Source organism: Phasianus colchicus, chromosome 2, assembly GCF_987193195.1.
Source record: "Phasianus colchicus chromosome 2, bPhaCol1.hap1.1, whole genome shotgun sequence".
In the NCBI taxonomy this organism is placed as follows: domain Eukaryota; kingdom Metazoa; phylum Chordata; class Aves; order Galliformes; family Phasianidae; genus Phasianus; species Phasianus colchicus.
The window spans coordinates 17,054,758-17,074,259 of NC_143437.1; the positions used below are offsets into that span (position 1 = coordinate 17,054,758).

At 37.0% G+C, this 19,502-nt stretch overlaps 1 protein-coding gene across 5 annotated transcripts in view; it reads left to right on the top strand.

The window, feature by feature from the left end:
- Positions 1-19,502, top strand: part of TMEM63A (transmembrane protein 63A) — a 29,036-nt gene that overhangs the window by 3,145 nt on the left and 6,389 nt on the right. For 4 of the 5 annotated variants that reach the window (XM_031596589.2, XM_031596606.2, XM_031596599.2 and 1 more), the window contains 17 exons: positions 1,014-1,093; positions 2,828-2,891; positions 3,852-3,889; positions 5,023-5,165; positions 5,560-5,611; positions 6,762-6,870; positions 7,323-7,393; positions 7,830-7,910; positions 8,463-8,586; positions 8,927-9,060; positions 11,648-11,785; positions 12,791-12,944; positions 13,800-13,906; positions 15,531-15,617; positions 16,229-16,291; positions 17,285-17,447; positions 17,872-17,977. In XM_031596589.2, coding sequence (XP_031452449.2) covers positions 1,014-1,093; positions 2,828-2,891; positions 3,852-3,889; positions 5,023-5,165; positions 5,560-5,611; positions 6,762-6,870; positions 7,323-7,393; positions 7,830-7,910; positions 8,463-8,586; positions 8,927-9,060; positions 11,648-11,785; positions 12,791-12,944; positions 13,800-13,906; positions 15,531-15,617; positions 16,229-16,291; positions 17,285-17,447; positions 17,872-17,977 — 1,714 coding nt within the window. Of the gene's footprint in view, positions 1-1,013; positions 1,094-2,827; positions 2,892-3,482; positions 3,677-3,851; positions 3,890-5,022; positions 5,166-5,559; positions 5,612-6,761; positions 6,871-7,322; positions 7,394-7,829; positions 7,911-8,462; positions 8,587-8,926; positions 9,061-11,647; positions 11,786-12,790; positions 12,945-13,799; positions 13,907-15,530; positions 15,618-16,228; positions 16,292-17,284; positions 17,448-17,871; positions 17,978-19,502 lie in introns of those variants that run through there. The other variant, XM_090134972.1, reaches the window with a different exon arrangement.

Sequence of the window (19,502 nt, forward strand, 5' to 3'; positions counted from 1 at the left end):
CCATTTTGCCTGTCAGTTCCTCCTCCTAATGGCTGGAGAACATATTAGCCAATTTAAACCTGAGTTGTCTTAGTCTACAGAGCATTTGGCATCACTGAAATTTATGAATTGCTTGAAGCTTAATGGACAGATAAAGGAAAAGGATCTCAACTTTTATTTCCTGTTGGGGAGAAAGTTATTGTAAGAAGGCTTTATTTATTGCAAAATGCGGAAGTTAGCTGAGTAATCTTGACATGTATCCTGGCTGACCCTTCAATACTTTCATGGCATGAGATAAGTTACATCACTGGCACTACTTTCTGGCCAAACAGGTATGGGATGTAGGAGGAGCTGGAAGGCAAGAGTGTATGTGTTAACATGTGCATGGAAAACAGGTCTTGTTAGTTCTGCCTCTTACAGAGCAGGTTCTTCTTAAAAAAAAAAAATAATAATAATAATAAGGCTGTACATCTGTGAAATACATTGATTAGTATGTTTTTTTTACTTAGCCTCTTTCAAAAAAAGGAAAATATTGGGAGAAAGTAAAAAAAAAAAAAATTTCTGGGTTTTATGAGTTGTACTAATGCATTACTTATTACTGAGTAGGATATAAAATAATTCTGGAGAAAATGGTTAAACTCCCTATAGCCAGTTACATTAATGTTAAATAAAAAGTAATTTAAAAAACTGCATTGGAAGTCTGCTGTCATAGTCTGGGTGTAAGTAAAGGAAAACAGTAAAGATGTATATGTGAAAGCTTTGAATTCTTGTCGTTCACAAACCTGGAATTCAATTCCTGCATTCAGTTCAGAAATATGACATTCAGAATTCCTTCATAAATGAGAACAGGAAGGTGGCTCTTTTGGTCCTTTGGTCCTGGTAGGTTGGTTTGTAGTGCGATCACCACTGGGCTGTTAACATGAGATAGCTGGTTTAAGACCTAGGACAGCATTTTTTTTTTTTTAACAGTACTTATGCACCCAAGAAAGCTGATTACAAAATAAAATATAAAAATCTCTGTTTTTATTTTCTAGATTTTAATATTGTTGTTTTCCATTATAAGGAAGAGGTTCTGGGACTACGGACGCGTTGCTCTTGTGTCAGAAGCTGAAGGGTAAAAAGATATGCAATCACATTGATTTGTTGAAACCTTCTGGGAAATGTAAAAGCAGTGGAGTTAAGCAGGGATTAATTTAAGTGAATTTGTATCAGTTAGATATTGGTAATCACATACGTGTACTTGTTAAAAATGTAATCCTCCTACTTTGTTTGAAATGTGTTCTGTTGCAAGTTCCTCTTTGCAGTGTTAGTTTGAAAACTGCTTGTTTGCCTTTGTCATTGTAAATTCCCTTCTCTGGCTGTGGGTTAAGGAAGTGGATGTAAAAAAAAGAGAGAATGGGTTGCTTGTCTGCTAACAAGTCATGTGGCTACGTATTAATCTTTACAGTGCTTCTGTGACAGAAGGATACTGGCTGTTGTGCATGTCTCGATTCAGGCCCAGTATCTTGCCAGAGCTCCTCTACACAGGCTGTATCATGAAGGGTTTAAAAATAATTTAAAATATAATGTCTTCTAACAGGTTTCTGAAATTCCCCACTGATTTTTAGTGAAAACTGAAACTGAGCTTTTGATTTATTTATTTGTTTTTATTTTTACTAGTATTTCTATGAGGTGATGTCTCGATGTTCAAAAACTAGTAATCTCTTATGAAGTGGATAAGCTTTACAAGTGAGACTCTTGCTTGTTTTAATGATATAACTAAATTGATAGAATCGTAGATTGGCCTGGGTTGAAAAGGACCTCAAATATCTAGTTTCAACTACCCTGCCACTGGCAGGGTTGCCAACCACCGGACCAGGCTGCCCAGAGCCACATCCAGCCTGGCCTTGACTGCCTCCAGGGATGGGACATCCACAACCTCCTTGGGCAACCTGTTCACCACCCTCTGAGTGAAAAACTTCCTCCTAATATCTAATCTAAATCTGCTCTGTTTCAGTTTAAAACCATTTCCCTCCTATCTCTAAGTTGTAGTTAAGTCCACAGTTAAGCTAAAGGAAATGACTCTAAGTGTTTCTAGACTCAATCCATGTACACATGTGAAAATTAGGTGTGCAAAAAAAAAAAAAAAAAAAAAAAAGATGGGCAATAATTGAGGCAGCTTTAATCTAGCCAACTCAGGCAGCAAGAATGAAGATGCTCTAGTATAAGCTTCTTTGTGGGCTGTATTGATCTGCATGGGACGAGCAGGTACTTGAGCAGTCAGTTGCACTGCAGTCTGTTCCTGTCCCTACAGCATTGTGGCCTAGGCCAAAATTATTGTTAATACATCTACAGATCCCGTAATTATGTGCACATCACCATTGCAACATTTCTTTTTAGCAACTACAGGGCTGAATTTGAATGAGGAGGGTACCCTGCAGATAAAGAGAAATTCTGAGTAGTGGCTGTAAGTTGAAGGGAGAGAGGTAGAGGGAAACAAGTTGGTCTCTTGCGATGAGGAATATCTGAGATACCTTGCAGAATTGATCTTGCCTAGACTTAAAAACCTGTTTTGTGTTCATTTATGTGAGTGCAGGTTAATACCTCAATAAAATGCTCACTTTTATTTCTAGTTCAGTTACTGTCATTTCAGGAGCTCACAGGTCCTGACTTTTGAACGTGAGGTACTGTACAAGCTTCTATAGCTAGGCATATGCTACGAGGTGAAAACCACTGCCTTTGTAAGTGGAAAAAGTGTTTTAATATTATTTCAGGTAGTTACTTCAGAATTGTTAAAGTGGAAATAATTATGTGAAACTCCAGCCTCAGTTATGAAAGATACTTGAAAGCATCATTTAATTTATTTCAGTGGAGTAAGATATACCCACTCATCAGCATCTTCATCAGCACCTGAAGTTCTTGAATATGACAGTGTAAGTATTTTAGGGTTTCTTTAAGTTTTTCTGATATAAACTACTTAATGCAGTTTGTTATAATTTGCCATTCCACCTTGCCCAGTGTATTAGTCTATACTTCTATATAGATGGTCTTTCAGTGTAAAAGTTAGTAGTACATCACGTACTGTGTTTTTATAGAACTGTTAATAATTTCGCTGTTTCTTGACAAGTTATTGTTGTATAAGAAATCAGTATCTTGTGTCAATGTTGTTAAATAACTCAATTAGGAGAGGGATTATAGATTGTAATATTAAAACTAGTTAGTAGTGGAAGAAATTTTTTTGTTAAACTTAGCAATTCTATCATTGAAACTGTTGAATAAAAATGTCTCTTGATTACTAACATGAAAGAATAGGCCTTTTTTAGGGAGATGTGGTTTTTTTGTTCTTAACCATACTACAACATTCAGTGAGATATTATCTCTCCTATACTGTTTCACAGGAGGGTTTTTAAATCTAGATGATTTCTAACTAGAGTTTAAGATATTAACTTGTATAAGATTCTCATACAGCTTCTCCTTGAAATTGGAATCTCTAAAAGCGTTTTTTTTTTAGGGGGAGAAAATCACCGTTCTAAAATTGTGCATGAAATACCATTTTCATAGTGAGATAAAATCTTGACTTTTCTTCAGTGAGGATGGGATCTGGACGCACTTCTATAAGTTTAAGGAGCCCAAGCAGTAAATATACAAGAAATGGCCCTCAAATACACTGTGAAGACAAACATACAGATTACCTTTTAGAAAGTGTGTAGAGCAATAGGTATTTTTCTGTATGTATTTTCTGTGTTTTTCTCTTTCTAAACAATGATTTCAGACTATCTGGCTGCCAGCTTTTTAGCTAAGAGATTGGCTTAATAGAAAAAGTCCGTAGTATCTTCCTTGTTCTATTAAGAGAAGTGTTTCTATGTTAACTCCTACAACTTTTTTCTTTCCAGGGCTTTTGTTCTTGGATGGCGGCTGCTTTTCGGATGCAGTAAGTACAAAAAATAAACAGTAAATCACATTTTAAAATTGTTTTTATTAAAAAAAAAAAAAAAAAAAGACTTTTTGCGCTCCTTTTTTTTCTATCCTGAGTAGACAGAATTTTAATACAAAGGGCAATGCAGGTGCCTCCAGTGTGTGGGCAGTAGTGGGTTGGGGAAAAAAAAAATGAAAACAAGGTGACTATATAGGAATGCTTCTCCAGGATACACTTGCCCTACAATTGACAGGCCAGAGACTTCCTGATCTAGGAACAATGTGTGAACTGAATTGAATCTAGGCCATTTGTATGGATTCTGAGCTAAGAACTTGGCTCCAGGCTTACACCCTTCAAAGGGTACTGTGTGGGTGTTCCCCTGTTTGAAGCCAGTAGGCCCTTGAGCAGGAAACATGGTTTCTGTGCAAGCAATTCTGTGGAGAACGGTGACTTAGCTGGGGCTGGAATTGCAGGACAAAGAAATCCCATCCTGTTGTTTCCCAGAAAGTAAGCACTAGACATGTGTTGGTTCTTTATGTCTCTTGGAGCTTAGTAAATAATGATTTTTAAAAATGCATTTCTAGCTTGGATACCTTGAAACAAGAAAGTAGTGCAGTTGAGACTTTCTCCCCTTTTGCTTGTCCCTTCCTTTCTCAAGAACTCATATTTTACTCATCTGTCTTGCTGAAAATGAGTAGATGCTGAGTTCTAAGGTTAAGGTGGTTCCTCATCATTTTTCGCATAGGAAGCCTTTCTTGAAATGTGTGAACACCGTCACAGTGTGACCCTAAAACTTGAGATCTAGGCTTTCCACTGTGGCTGTCTTAAAGCAGGAAGTTGTGACAGATGTCTTTGTCCTCTTCCAGCTTGATATAAGGAATGTGCATGCATATTTTCACATTACTTGTTTTCATCTTAAATTTCATTATTAATTTTTGTATATTGATTCTGTGTAAGAAAAAGACTTCTGAAACTCAAAACAATTAAACTTACAGATGAGAGAACACAGTGGTGTTGAAAACTGATAGGAATTGAAGGGGAAGTCATTGGGTTAACTGAGAAAAGAATGTATGTTCAAAAACCCCCAAACAAAGAATCCAACAGGTACTAAGTAGACTGATTATGTGCTTTTTTTGTCTATGATGTAGTGATGATGAGATTCATGATAGATGTGGTGAAGATGCCATACATTACCTTACCTTCCAACGTCACATCATCTGCTTGTTGGTTGCTGTCAGCATTTTGTCTGTTGGTGTCATATTGCCTGTCAACTTATCAGGTGATCTTCTTGGTAAGAATTTTTTTTAATTCTGAAAGGAATTAGCTTTAATGCCATTGTAAAAGCTTTCAGGACCTCTTGTTTGTTTGCTCCCTTCTGCCCCAGTTTTGTCCCATTTTGAGTAGCAAATCATTTTCCCGAGGCTTTGTCAGTGCTGACTGGGCTGAAAGAATTGTTTCATGTTTTTTGCAGTCTTAATCCTGATCGACTGGTACTCGACAAATACAATGTGTCCTCTAGTCTAACTCTGCAAACCAATATTAATTATGATTCTAAATTGCTTTGATGTTGAAGTAGATCAACATCTAAAAAAAAAAAAAAAAGAAAAAAAAGGCTTTTTCAGCTTGCAGGTGAATTTTATACCAGCTCATGATGCTATGTGGTTTTTTATTTTTTTCCTTCTTAGTTAAAGATCCCTACAGTTTTGGAAGAACAACTATACAGAACTTAGAAACTGGGTGAGTAAATCTTGGAAGGTACTTTTATGCTTATGTCTGTTTCCTGCCATAGTTTCTGAATACATGCATTGATGCTTGCTACGTGGCTCTCAGGGGTAGGAATTACTTAATCATGCTTTGTCAACTGAAATCAGGATGTGTTCTGCTTCAGGCTATGTGTTATGGCTCTGATAAGAAATCTATGATCTTGGCTTCTGCTCTCTCAGCTTTTTTTTTTTTTTTTAACTACCTGTTTGTCTTGGCTAATGATTGCACATCTAACTGTATTTTCAGAAATACCTATGCTAGAAGAAACCGTGCTGTGGAAAGGAAAACAAAGCTTATAACTTTACTGTAACGTGTAACCCAGATAACTTAAATTTTCTTGAACCAGATTTGTGAATCTCTCTCCCATTTGAGGTCACAGTTCAAATAACTTCATTTAAAAAAAAAAAGTCTGTAAAAATGGTTGCAATACTAATCTGTACAGGTGTTCTCTTATGTCATTATTCAAAACTTCTCTATCCATGCTATAGTGTCCAATAGAATATTTGCCAATGCACTTTGCTTTTATTTAACTGTTATGATTCTTAGTAGCTAGTGAGGATTTTGTTGCTTGGTTGGGTTTTTATCTGCAAAATAGATTTTGTAGATCCTGTATTTTATGTTAACTTATTAGTTGTACTCTTCACAAAACTGAAGAGCTGCATACAGAACACTTTTCTGTTTTTAAGTTTGGAGGAAGGAGCCATCAGAAAAGTGGGGTTTAGCCTCTGAATTAGGATGCTTCTGGTTTGGATAAGGATTGTATTCAAGGGAGTTTAGTTATGCATTCAGCACAGTAACCACTGACTAATAAAAAGCTGGCTAATAAAATCTTGGCTAATATCATGGAGCTTCCTATTAGTCATCTGAATGCAAATGCCCAATGTTGCCTAAAATTAGCTGTTTTCCTTGCACTTTCATTAATTGTGCATTGTAAAATGTGTTGGGTAACCCTACTGGCTGTCCAAGGGTCTGCATGTGCATGAGTGTTTTATCAATTACTACCTTTTTTGTTGTTTTGTGTTTAAAGAAAGTCATCAAAATGCTAAGCAGATTAAAACCTATGTGTATCAGTAGGATTATTAGTTCTTCCTGTTTCTCATATTCATAAAATTTTGTTCAACAGTAACAATCTTCTTTGGCTGCACACATGTTTTGCTGTTGTTTACCTGATTCTGACTGTTGTCTTCATGAGTCATCACATGAAAACAGTCACATATAAAGAAGAAAATATAGTAAGTTCCTGTGTTGGGGTTTGGAAAACAAACAATCTATGTGTGTGGGCTGGGGGGAGGGGAAGAGGACAGGAACAGGACAGGTCTGTTTGAAAGTAGACAGTGCTAAAAAAGCAAATTGCTAGGATGCCTCCTCTTTGCTAGAATGTAACATAACTGAAAGAATTCACTGCAAATGTATCTCCACTGAGTGAGTTATGAGAAGTGTCCAGAGGTTGGTCTGGGTGGAGGTGGTAATAGGACCTTGTGAAATTGCTGTGCCTTTAACCAGTGCAGGAGGTGTTTTGCTATCTTGAATAGGTACAGCTCCCATTGACACATTCTACCTCTTCTTTTTTTCTTTTTCCCCTTCTAACATACAGCTACTCATGAGGAAGGCAGTGATGCTGCATATTCTCCCTTTACTGATGCCGTTTTTCAAAACAGAATTTTTTGTTGTTTTTCTTTTGCAGGTTAAGTGCACATTGTTTATAACTGGTCTTCCAAAAAATGCAAAACAAGAAGCTATTCAAGGCCATTTCATGTAAGTTCCACGCTTAATTAGGAACAAAGGATTTATAATTATCCTAGTAGTTTTAACTTCCCAGGCAGAAATGTGTTTAACTGTTGTGCTATTTCAAATCATGGGATGGTATCCATCTTCTAAAACTACCTCTATCCTTAGAAAGAATTGAGAATAGGATGAAAAGTGCAATATTTCAGTAGAACTAGTTAGCTAATCTTAAAACTAGAACCTAAAATGTGGCTGTTTCCACATTTCCCATAAATATTCCCACATGGTTTTTAATTGGGAATAATGCTGAACATCTCATACTAACGTAACTTTGAACGCCAGTCTCTGTGGAAGACTCATCTCTGTGCTACTTCATTCAGAAGTGATAGAGGTACCATTTAGACAGCAGTGATGGTCTTTGTAACAGTTTATTCAATGTACTTCTCTTGTATTGCTTCATTTTCAGTGCTGCCTACCCAACTTGTGCTGTGCTGGAAGTCCAGCTATGTTATGATGTAACCAGGCTTATTCATCTATTTAGAAAAAGGTACTTGTTTTTGTAATCTCTCTGAATTTAGCATAATTTTGTAGATATCTTGCAGGTTCTTAATCAACGTTTTAACATTTACCAGTGGTACTAAAATTGCACGTACTAGAAATGAATTCTGCTTTTATAGTTCTGGTCTGCTTTTCAGTCAGATTCAACTGTATTTTGAAGTATGTGTTTCTAAAGGCTTGACTGGAATCATTGTTTGCTTGGTCAGACAGTACAAAGTAGAAAACCCAGCTGCTGAATTAGTAATTCTAATTAGTAATTTTAGCAGACTGCTGTGGTCGGGGAAAAGGGAAATAGGTTTACTTCTGGACTATACAATAGCAACTTTTTTTCTTCTGGAACCTCAGGGGTGTAGACTCTTCAGTGCTATTGCAGGCTTGAAAATTAATTGTGCAGAGTAGCTAGAATAAGGTGTATGAATGCTTTTGGTGACTGATTTGCTGTCAGCCTTTGACACAGTGTCTTCTCTTGGGGTTTATGTTCTTTGTAAGCTTGTTTATATTGTTGTCTTGCAAAATGTTTTTGATGTGTTTTTCCACCTAGAAATGAGGCAGAAAGAAGCCTGAGTTACTATAAACATATGTATGAGAAGCATGGCAGTCAAGTCAAAATCAACCCTAAGCCATGTGGTCAGTTCTGCTGCTGTGAAATGAGAGGATGTGAAAGGGTGAGAGATCGTGTTCATTTTTACAGTGGCTGGGTAAATCATATTGAGTAGTTTTTATGTAACATCTTGTGAGCTTAAAAAAATTATTCATTGCAGGGAACTTATCTTTCATGTTCTCGTACAATAGAGGAAAGGATTTCGCCAAAACTTCCGTAGTGTAACCTTAGCGCAAAAACTAAATACAAGAGAACCTTCTGTTTGTTTGTCTCCATGTGGTGACATGATTTGTAATTTGTGGAAGTAGTGGAAGACAGAAGGACTATGGTTTGTTTAGACTGTATTTTAATAAAGGTATCAGCCATCTGATGCTTGCAAGTAACACTCATCAATTTCTTAACAGGAAGATGCTGTAGATTATTATACTAGAGTTACAAATGAACTGGTTGAAGAATTCTCAAAAGAGGAACAAGCAGTTCAAAACAAACCACTAGGAATGGCATTTGTAACATTTCATGATAAATCCATGGCAACCTAGTAAGTTTTATCTGCTATCTTCTTTGTTCTCTTTTAACTTTAATAGTACAACTGATCTTGTTTGTGTTGCTTGTCTGCTTATGTTGCTTCTTCTTCCTTTCTTCTTCACCGTCATGTGGATTTGTTCTGCTCTGTTTGCTGGTAAGTTTTTCTGCAAGTATGCATTTAGCCTCTGTACTTCAAATGAAGAATTAATTGCCTAAGAGACTAAGTGGCTTGGGTACTTACTGGGATAAGAATCCCTACTTTGTGGGATCCGTTAGTCTAGGTTAGTAGTAGGCCAAATTAGTTAGATGTTGGAAAGAGGTTACTGATTTCTCCATTTTGTAGTGTACAAAAGTGGTTACTAAGCTATCACAGTGAGTGCTGCTGAGTAACCTCGGCGAAGTAGTGGGCTTGTTTTAGAAGTAGATTCTATATGTTTAGTGTTGGTGAAGTACTGGGTGGAGTAAAGAGAAGAAACTTAACTTCCCAGCACTGTGTGTCTTTAAATATATAGAAAGAAAGCTTAATCACTTGCTGTGCAGATTACAGAAAAGTCTGCACTCAACCTTTTTATGTTGTGTATGTGCATATAAATGTGTGAGTATATATCTAAAAAACCCCTTCATTGAGTTCAGTACACAAGTTGTTAGATAACCTTGAATAAGATGATTCAAAAGCCCTGTAAAATAAAATTTGTGTTGTAGGACTTATACAAGATACTCTAGATTTTGGTAATAGTGACTACTTTTCAATATGGGAGGTGATTATGCAGCACAACCTGTTCTAATATTCCTTTTGCTTGCATATTGCTTATATGACCTTCAAGATCTTGACATCATACAGATTTTACAGTTATTATGTGTCTCTTACCTGTTTCTATAGATACTTGTGTAGATGCAGTATCAGAAGCTAAGCCCCTTTTACCCAGTTGTTTATATAGAAGATGCATGTAACCTGTCCTTTTCAATTGACAGTTTTTGAGAATCCTCTACTAACACAAGGTTGAATAAAAGGAAATAGAATAATACTCATGCTACAAATGTAGCACATCATGCCTTTTTTTTTCTATAGCCTTTCTAGTTTTCTACATTCTTTTGACCTTCAATTCACATTGGTGATAGAGTCTTCCAGGGTCTTTGTCTTTTCAGGGAAGTCTAGGCTGTAGGATTTCAAGAATTTGAAATGCTGGAGAAATTTTTTGTGTCTCTTAATAAAAACAGTGAATTGCATTCCTCTTCTAATCTTGTCATGTTACGCACTGTATTTAAATATTGTAGAGCAAAGAATAATCTTTCAGTGTGTGAAACTGGAAGAAGAAATAAGCGCTGAGGTTTCTTCTCTGACTGTTAACTTGTTTATAATTTGGATGTGATAATTTCTCGGTGCACACATCAGAGTTGCATTACAGGCATCTCTGAGTTGAATCATGGAGAACTGAAAAGATTTTTATTGCTGTGAACTCTATTCTCTGGAAAATTAGATCACATTTGATGTTGAAGCCACCAGATTAGAAAATTATGTGGTGTCACTAGTGGTCTTTGCTCCACAGAGCCCTGAAATAGGATGGGAGAAGCAGAAAGCCAGGATTGAAGTTCATGGAATCAGATAGCTGTAGAAGCTTGATTAGTGCAGGTGCTCACGTTTGTGTTGTGTGTCTGGAAGTGCTAAAGATTCCTCCTTATTTACTTTTAAAAAACAAACTATTGAATTATAATTAACTTTCTTAAATACTTGTTGCTGCAAGATGCTGATGTCCCTGCTTGAATTCTGGTAAGATAAAGATCTGTTTTGTCGTTTTTGCTTTGTTTGTTGTTTGTGTGGTTTCTTAATTGTCTCTGTTAATGTTATGAGCACAACTGAGAAACAAGCGTAACCAGGAATTTTAGAGTCCACTCATTCAGATGTGATATATTTCTATTTCCATGCTAATGTAGCTGAGAATTTCTTTTGCACCATAGCACACACACAGTTATACTGTATCTAAATAAATGCTAACTGTTTCTGTTGGTGTGTTCTGAGAAATCTTTGGAAGAATTTACTCTGGCTGTGTTTAAACTTACTTTAAGTACACTGATAATAAATTCAGGAGATAAGTATTGTGGATATTCTGGGAGTGGGTGAAAGAAGATATTTCAAATTGTTAGGTTACTTGCATTATAAAAAAAATTGTGTGAAAAATCAAAATTAGTTAAACTTTGTTATGCCAACATCAAATCTGAATGGATTCATTTGCTTTGACTTGAGAACAGCTGTAATGACACGAGATGTTTGGGGTAATGGCTGCCTTTGTTTCTATTTTCCAAGGCTCTCGGAGTTTGATTTTTAATATGAGCCTCCGCTGCACTGATAGCAGCACTGAACAGTTTGATTCAAGGTTACTTTTTTGTTTTCCAGTTTTGTCAGTTTTTTTCAAAGGCCTCTGTTAATAACTGTATCTAATGGTCACTGCATGCATGAGATAAAGTTACAATGTTATCTAAACACTGTCTTGATCTCTGGTTATTAGAAGGAAAAAAATGCCTTTTACTGCTATTGGCAGTGTTCCTTCAGCATTTTCAGGTGTAGTAATTTGGAATAATCCTATTTGTTTTCCTCCTTGCAGTATCCTTAAGGACTTCAATGCCTGCAAATGTCGGAGTATTAAGTGTAAGGGAGAACCCCAGCCATCGTCCTACAGCAAGGAATTGTGCGTAACAAACTGGGAGGTTAAATATGCTCCGTATCCTGAGAATATATGTTGGTAAGATTCCTGTCTTCCATCCACTTTAATACTTTAGGTTTAGAATAGGGACAGAAGAAAGGGTCTGTGTTTTTTTTTTTTCTCTAACCCAAAAATGAGATTGATGTAAATTTTTATTTCTAATAATGGTGTTCTTTTTTCACCTTGGGGATGCCTCTCAGAGGCTGACTAGGGTTTTACTACCCCAAAGTTGTGGCATCTGCTTTTTCTGTTAACGTGAAATAAATAAATAGATACATAAATATATAAAAATATTCATCAGTCTGTACCTCAGCATTTTTGTCATTTGAGGTTTGTGTATACCTGTTGCTGAGGTCTGAGGTGAGGAACTTGATTGTTAGATTGTTAGAATGGAGTATTCTCCAAGTTTGTATAGGTGTGTATCTTTTTTTGAGGTGCTGCAGGGCAAATATAGTTGTCATTGCTGGGGGTGATTAAGAGCCTCTCTGTCCCTGTTTTGCCTACTTTAAATGCTTGGCTTTGGCTGAGGCTCAAATCGTTCTGGTCCTTTGGGGAATTGTTTCAAAAAATATTAAGAAGATTGTCTGTTTAAGACCAGATTTTGCTGTGGATTCAGTTGGATGTTTTTTCCTTACTTTTTAAATTACAGCTTCCTGACAGATTCTGCCTCTGAGATCTGTTCTTCCTATAGTTTCAGTCTCTTGTTGTTCTAACTTTCTCAGTTTAATACATAGGTACAAAACAGAAATTGTTTCATCCCAGGTCTTAACTACTTTGAACATTGTGTTTAGGTGTTATAAAGTCTGAAAAAGTTGTCCTGCAAGTGCAAGCTATGTTATCACATGAAACCACTGCAACTTTTCTTATTTCTAATAACAACTGGAGCTTTGTTTATATAATTTGTTTGTACAAATGAAGTGCTTTGTTTATATAACTTCGAGAATATGAAAAAGCACCTGTTAATTGACAGGTAATATGTACTTTCAGCACTTTCAGCAACAAAGGCTTACTGCTTTTTCTTTTTTCTTTTTTTTTTTTTTTCAGGAATAATCTTTCGGTGCGTGGGCTGAACTGGTGGGTCAGATGGTGGTGCATTAATTTGTCTCTTCTTATTTTGCTGTTTTTTCTTACCACTCCATCCATAATCATATCAACCATGGACAAGTTCAATGTCACTAAACCTATTCACTACCTTAATGTGAGTATCGCCATGTTTCGATATAGCTCTATATAGGACCAAAATGTTGTTAAATGGATGGATGTATAGTTTAAAAAAATAAAAATCAATGTATATAAGCTAAATCTGTTGAAATTTTCAGAAGTGTTTTGTATAGCTGCTGACTTAGAAAAAAAAACCCACACACACACACGCATATATATATACACACGTACATGTATGTATGTGTATATAAACACATACGTGTGTGTGTATATGTGTGTGTGTACATATATATATGTCCAGAATCAGACCCTGGTTCCCCCTCTTGATAGGCTGAATATTTTCATCTGAAACTTTATATTATTATCAATCTTATATTTACTTGTATCTTTGAGATGTAGTTTTTACTACATTTAAAATGTTGAAAATCTGAAACATTTGTCAGTTTTGTATCCAACTTGTGTTTTGATTTTAGCATGAGAAGATGGGAATTCAGATTTTAAGCCCTGATGTAAAATGCCATAGTTTATTTTGCTTACTAGGTTGAAAACAAGGATGCTGCTATGTGTCCGACTTCAGCTAACATCTCTTACAAATTGTTCATTCTAGATATTTCCCAAAGCTTGCGTGTACTATCTAAAAACTGCTTGTGAGACTTCATTCTCATGGAATTCAATCCCCAGTCCTGCTCCTGTTTCTTGTCTTGCACACAAGTGCTGAGCTCTAGCTCGTTCTGAACTTACTCAGATTCAAACTTGAATCTCAAAAAGATTGCCTTAGTCTGACCTCTACCATTTATAAAAAGCTGTTTATTGCAGCCTCTGTTCTTCTAGCACAGCTGAATTAAAATGCCTTTAACATTTACTCCCCCCTCTTTTTTTTTATTCCCATCAGAATCCTATCATCAGTCAGTTCTTCCCAACACTCCTGCTCTGGTCCTTCTCAGCTTTGCTGCCAACAATTGTTTATTATTCAACATTGCTGGAGTCCCACTGGACAAAGTAAGCAAAATGTTCCACCGTTTTGGCCTTATCAGCTGAATTACTAGAAAAAAAAATAGGAGAAGCACTCAACTGTTTATGGTATTGTCTTTTTTTTTTTTTTTTAAGTCTGTAGACCTCTTGTAGCAGGTAATATCATCTCTTCATCTCTTTCTAATATTGTAACCAATGTTTTGGAGTTATTCTGCTTGTAGTATTGAGTACAAAACCGACCAGATGATTCACTTTTGCTCCCCCTTCAGACACACTTTGTGTTTAAAGCTCAATTAGAAAAAAATACTCCTTCAACAGGGGCATGTGTAGTACCTTCCCAGAAAACTACCTCAGGGAGATTTGAGGTAAGAAGTTTGATCCCCTAAGGCTGAGAACACTGGAGTCTCAAATCTTATTCTGAGGGCTCCAACTACTGACATGCTGCTTATAAGAAAGCCATCATTCTTGCTATTTTGCATGAAGAGTGATCTGGATGCAACAGTGCACAGATCTGTGCTGTTGGATATTGCTAGTGGTGATCTGAGAAGGCCTACAGGACCACAGCCTGTCAGGTCCATTGACCTAAGATTTTCCAGATACAGTCAGACCACTCAGAGGTGTCAAGTGATGTGCTGCTAACCTGGTGGGGCTCTTGATTAGTGTACTGGGTTTCATGCTCAGTTTACCTGTGTTACTGCACACTGAATCTCAGTTGTACCTGCCTTTGTTTAATCTTCTCCCTCAGCCATTGTTTATTTTTTTTTTTTATTCTAGGGTCAGATCCTTATTTTTTGTACCATTCCCTTCGAAGATGTTGTGTTCAGAATTTTTCTTTTGTTGATTTGTCAAAGTTGCATGCATTTCATCAATGTTTTTTATTGATAATTTATGTTATTTATTGATATTGCAAAGTTGACTTATCAACTTTGAGCCATTTTAAATTGATTGCAAGTTTTCTAGAGTTGCTAGTGATAACAGATCTGATTTCAAGCCTTACTATAGTTGTACTAACTGATATATCCCATAGTGCCCAAAGGCTATGTGATCCTATAAAGCCACTGTGGTTTTAATGCCTAATTTGATACCATCTTTAAGAAAGTCTGTTGTTTATGGCAATCTCTGCAGTTCTCTGGTGACAATTAGTCACTAGAAAGATGTTCTTGCTGCTGTAGGAGTGGTAGATTATTAGCAATGTCATATTGTTCTCAAAGTGTTATGTTTGGCAAGTAAAGTAGCTTGTCTGAGCATCTGATTTCTTGGAGGTGGTGCCATTCTGCATACTGCCTAATCTCTCCTGGCATAAGGTTTGGAGAGGAGCTTGTTTACAAGCTGTTGAGAGATGTATATCACTGGATGCCAACCAGCTGTGATGGGCGCACATCTCCTTGCTTGTGGTGCAGGACTGTAGTCTTGTTAATCCAGCATCTGGATTAATGTTCTAAAATATTTTCTGTGCCCAAGAAGATACTGAGAGTCTGCTTGGTCCAAAGCAGTGAGTGTCTCAAAGGCATTTCTGTTGTGAGTATCTTGTAGCAATGCAATATGGCTGCGGAAGCTGGAAGTCTTCTGGATGCTGATGTTCTTTGGGCAAAATTCTTCATGTGTGGAAGGCTTTTATATGAATTTCTTATTAATTTTCTTTTGTTGGTAGATCTGCGGAGAACAGAATAATGATGCATAAAGTCTACATATTTCTGATCTTCATGGTATTGATTCTGCCTTCCCTTGGTCTTACTAGGTAAAGCCATATTTTGGTAATGTTTGAATATTTTAATAATATTCCTATAACATTTTTGTAATATTCCTTTGTTTGCTAGTTGAAGTATAGATAGTGTACCCTCATCCTTTTCCAGACTGTCTGGTGATCTTGTCATTACACGTTAGATTTCAATATTACAATATCTCAATGTTCACCTTCCATCTGTGGATCTCTTAGCCCTTCATATCTCTGGAGTCTGATTTTCTTGTAGCAAAGGAATCTCTGACTATGAAAGATAATTTCTAGTTGAAAGTAGCCCATATTGATACAGCTAAGAGCCAAATTTCCTGACTCTTCAGTTACAGTTTTTTTCTTTTTTTTTTTTTGCACCTGTACAGTGGTTAACTTTTCCCCAGCTAAGTGGGTAGCATGTAAACACATATAGCCTTATCTATATGATGGTTGCTAAAAATGAATCATTAAAACTTTAGTATGAAGTGGATGTTTGATTATTCATTTTTTTCCTCTGCCAGCTTATGACTGTCAATAACTATAAAGCTAAAACAGTATTCTGAACTACTGAAAGAGAAGCATTTTTACACAATAAATTACAAATAAACCCTGAATTACATTAGCCATCTTTCTTTCAGCCTTGATTTTTTCTTCCGTTGGCTGTTTGACAGAGAGTCATCTGATTCTGCCATTAGGCTGGAGTAAGTATTAAGCAACTTTTTCTTGCAAGATTATTTAAAATGCTTTTTATCTGTGACTAATTTTGGTTAATGTTTATTAAAGTTAGCACTGGAATGATACTTTTGGAATGATGTTGAACTTCCAAAGAAGAGTAGGAGACAGTGCAAATGTCTTTGTTGTGAAGAAGTCCATACTTTTTCCTGCTAGGTAGTATATGCAAAATTTCAATGAAGAGAGTTATTTTTCCATGTTCTTAAAAATTCTGTCGAAGATGCGAAAAGACAGGAATGGGGTGAAGGGACTAGATAAGGAACTAGTGAGGATTGATGCATTTCATTGATGGGACAATCCTCCCAAAGACTGCAGTGATACAAAATAGCTACAGCAGCTCTTGAAATCCATTGACGGATTTGTATTTTTTTATAATAAGAAGTGTTTTTATGCCAGTACTGCAAAGTTGCAGATACTGGTTACTAGAAGCTCTGTGTCTACAGGCTGGACACAGTGGCTAGTTTGTGAGGGACTGGAGGGAAAGAATAGGATGCAGTTACAAAGAGCTGACTTTTTCCCACCGCTATTTCAAATCAGTAATGAGAAGACAGTTAAGAGTTTCTAAGCTGGGAGATGAGGCTGCCATTGGATAATTTTATCTCATCTTGTCTCAAGTTGATGTTAATAGACATCAAATGATTCTCTCTTCTGCTATCAGCCACCCATCAGTCTGCACTGTCTCATTTCTTGAGCAATTTATTCCTTATCCAAACTGTGTGACTCAGCAAGTCTTCTTACAGGCTAATTTGTAATAGCACTATAAAAGTACACTTTTACAGTATACTGCACTTACTTCCTTTATAGCTATGTTGTACTCTTTTTCAACAAGATTATTTGACTTGTAGTTACCTCTCATGGTGTCCTGTACTTCTCCTTATGGAGAGAGACTTCTGGAAGTGTATGTATGTTCTTTCTACTGGCTTGTCTGCTTTCCAGTCACTGTCTGATGTCTTTCCTTGTAGATGTGTCTTTTTGCCTGACCAGGGAGCATTCTTTGTGAACTATGTGATTGCCTCTGCTTTTGTTGGCAATGGGATGGAGCTGCTGCGCCTACCTGGCCTCATCCTTTACACCATACGCATGATAATGGCCAAGTCTGCTGCAGAAAGGAAAAATATTAAACAGGTATTAGAGCCTTTCCTTAGCAATGGGAATGTTGGCCAAAAGCTGTGGCATCTTGAGCTTTCTGTACTGCTAAAGCCAACACAGGGATCAGTACAGATACAATAGGCTATGCAGTGAGATGAAGGTTCTGTGTTTGGCACAATCACTTTTCACCTTGTGGTTTCATGGAGTTGCTTCTTGTAATTGAAAACAACTTTGAGGAATGCTTGTAAGGCTATGAAAGTAGTAATGTATTTTCTGTAAGTATAGCTGTTTAAAACATGTAGTACTAGTGCATAATTGCTGTTAACACCTCTCAAGGAAATAAGTGATTTCTCCTAGGAGGGTATAAGAGAAGGTGAGCTGTTGCTTTAGTCTATCTGCCTTAACTTCTGATGTTGATAGATGACCTGAGAGATAAGAGTGCTTTGTTTCTCTTTCCTAGCAACAGGCATTTGAATATGAATTTGGAGCAATGTATGCCTGGATGTTGTGTGTGTTCACTGTCATCATGGCCTACAGCATTACATGCCCCATCATTGTCCCGTTTGGTAAGTTTCCAATGAGCTGTGGGCCCTGCGTAGCTGAGGCTGAGGCAAGTAGGAGCTACAGAAGGCCCAAATCTGGGTTCTTAGTGTACTCTTCAGATGCTGATCACTCTTAGAACTTTGATCCGCATTTCCATCCCTTCTTGTGGAGAAAAGGACAGAAGATGGCAAATTATTTATTTCCTATACTGCTTTGGGAAACTGAAATTATGTTTGAGTATTAGATATTTGTTTTGAGTGCCAGCCTGTTAGCTCTGGTGGTGATTTTTAACAGTTAAGCCTAGGATTTCAGACAGGTTTTGGGGGTGAGGGATTTATTTTTATCTGTGGGTTCTTGGGGTCTTGGAGAAGCAAGTTGCATAAAGTATCTAGGTTGAAGATTTAGTTAAAACAGCCAAACTTGACTTGAGACATTCTGATCCCTAAATCCTTTAGGTATGTTTTAAGTAACAATTTGTCTTAAAGTTTGGTTGAAGTATTTAAGGAAAGCATGAGAAACAGTATGTTGAGGCAGTAGTAACAGGCTGGAAAATTACTTGTTCCTTTCCGCTGCTGCAATTCCTATGTGTTGCCAACCAGTTGTTATTATTATTTATTATTACTACATGCCTTGAACGAGAAAAAGGGCTGTGGTCATGACTGTCCTATTGACAGTGGTGTGCTCCATAGTCCTGACCCCAAGGATGTGCTTAAGCTGGCTGCTTTGTTTGGCACATGGTCTTAGTCTTGCCCTTGGACAAGAAGGGGAACACTGTATGCTCCGATAGCCCTCCTGGCTTAGGCTACCAGCTAATTAGGAGTGCAGGACCTTCAAAAGTATCCAGATCTCTAAGTCACAGGCTACCTTTTTCTAGGAAGTTTCCTTTGCACCGTATCACAAACAAAATTAAAATTTATGCCTTAAATTACTTACTTATCTAGGTTTGAGTATTTCTTTGCTTTTGCTGTACCAGTCTTTAAATCCAGTTTGAGCATGCAGAAAACATAGCACTGTCTAGAACTCTCGGACAGTTGCTCATTTTCCTGTGATCTGAACTATGTTTCATTTTGTTGCATCTCTTGTTTATAAAGATTTTTTGTGTGTGTGTATGAAGAACTATTTCAGCAGCTACACTTACTTCCACTCTCAGGCGTATTGTACAAAGTCATTAGATCACAGAATCACAGAATTGCCAGGGTTGGAAGGGACCTCAAGGATCATGAATCTCCAACCCCCCTGCCACACACAGGGCCACCAACCATCCCACCTAATGCTAGACCAGACTGCCCAGGGCCCCATCCAGTCTGGCCTTGATCACCTCCAGGGACGGGGCATCCACAACCTCCCTGGGCAGCCTGTTCCAGTACCTCACCACTCTCTCTGTAAAGAATTTCCCCCTGATGTCCAACCTAAATCTCCCTTCCCTCAGCTTAAAACCATTTCCCCTTGTCCTGCTGTCACTCAGTATAGTATTAGTATAATCTTTTTTTAATCTAAAACTTTAGAAAACTAGATGCAATATAATTAGCTAAATTAGATATTTTTTCA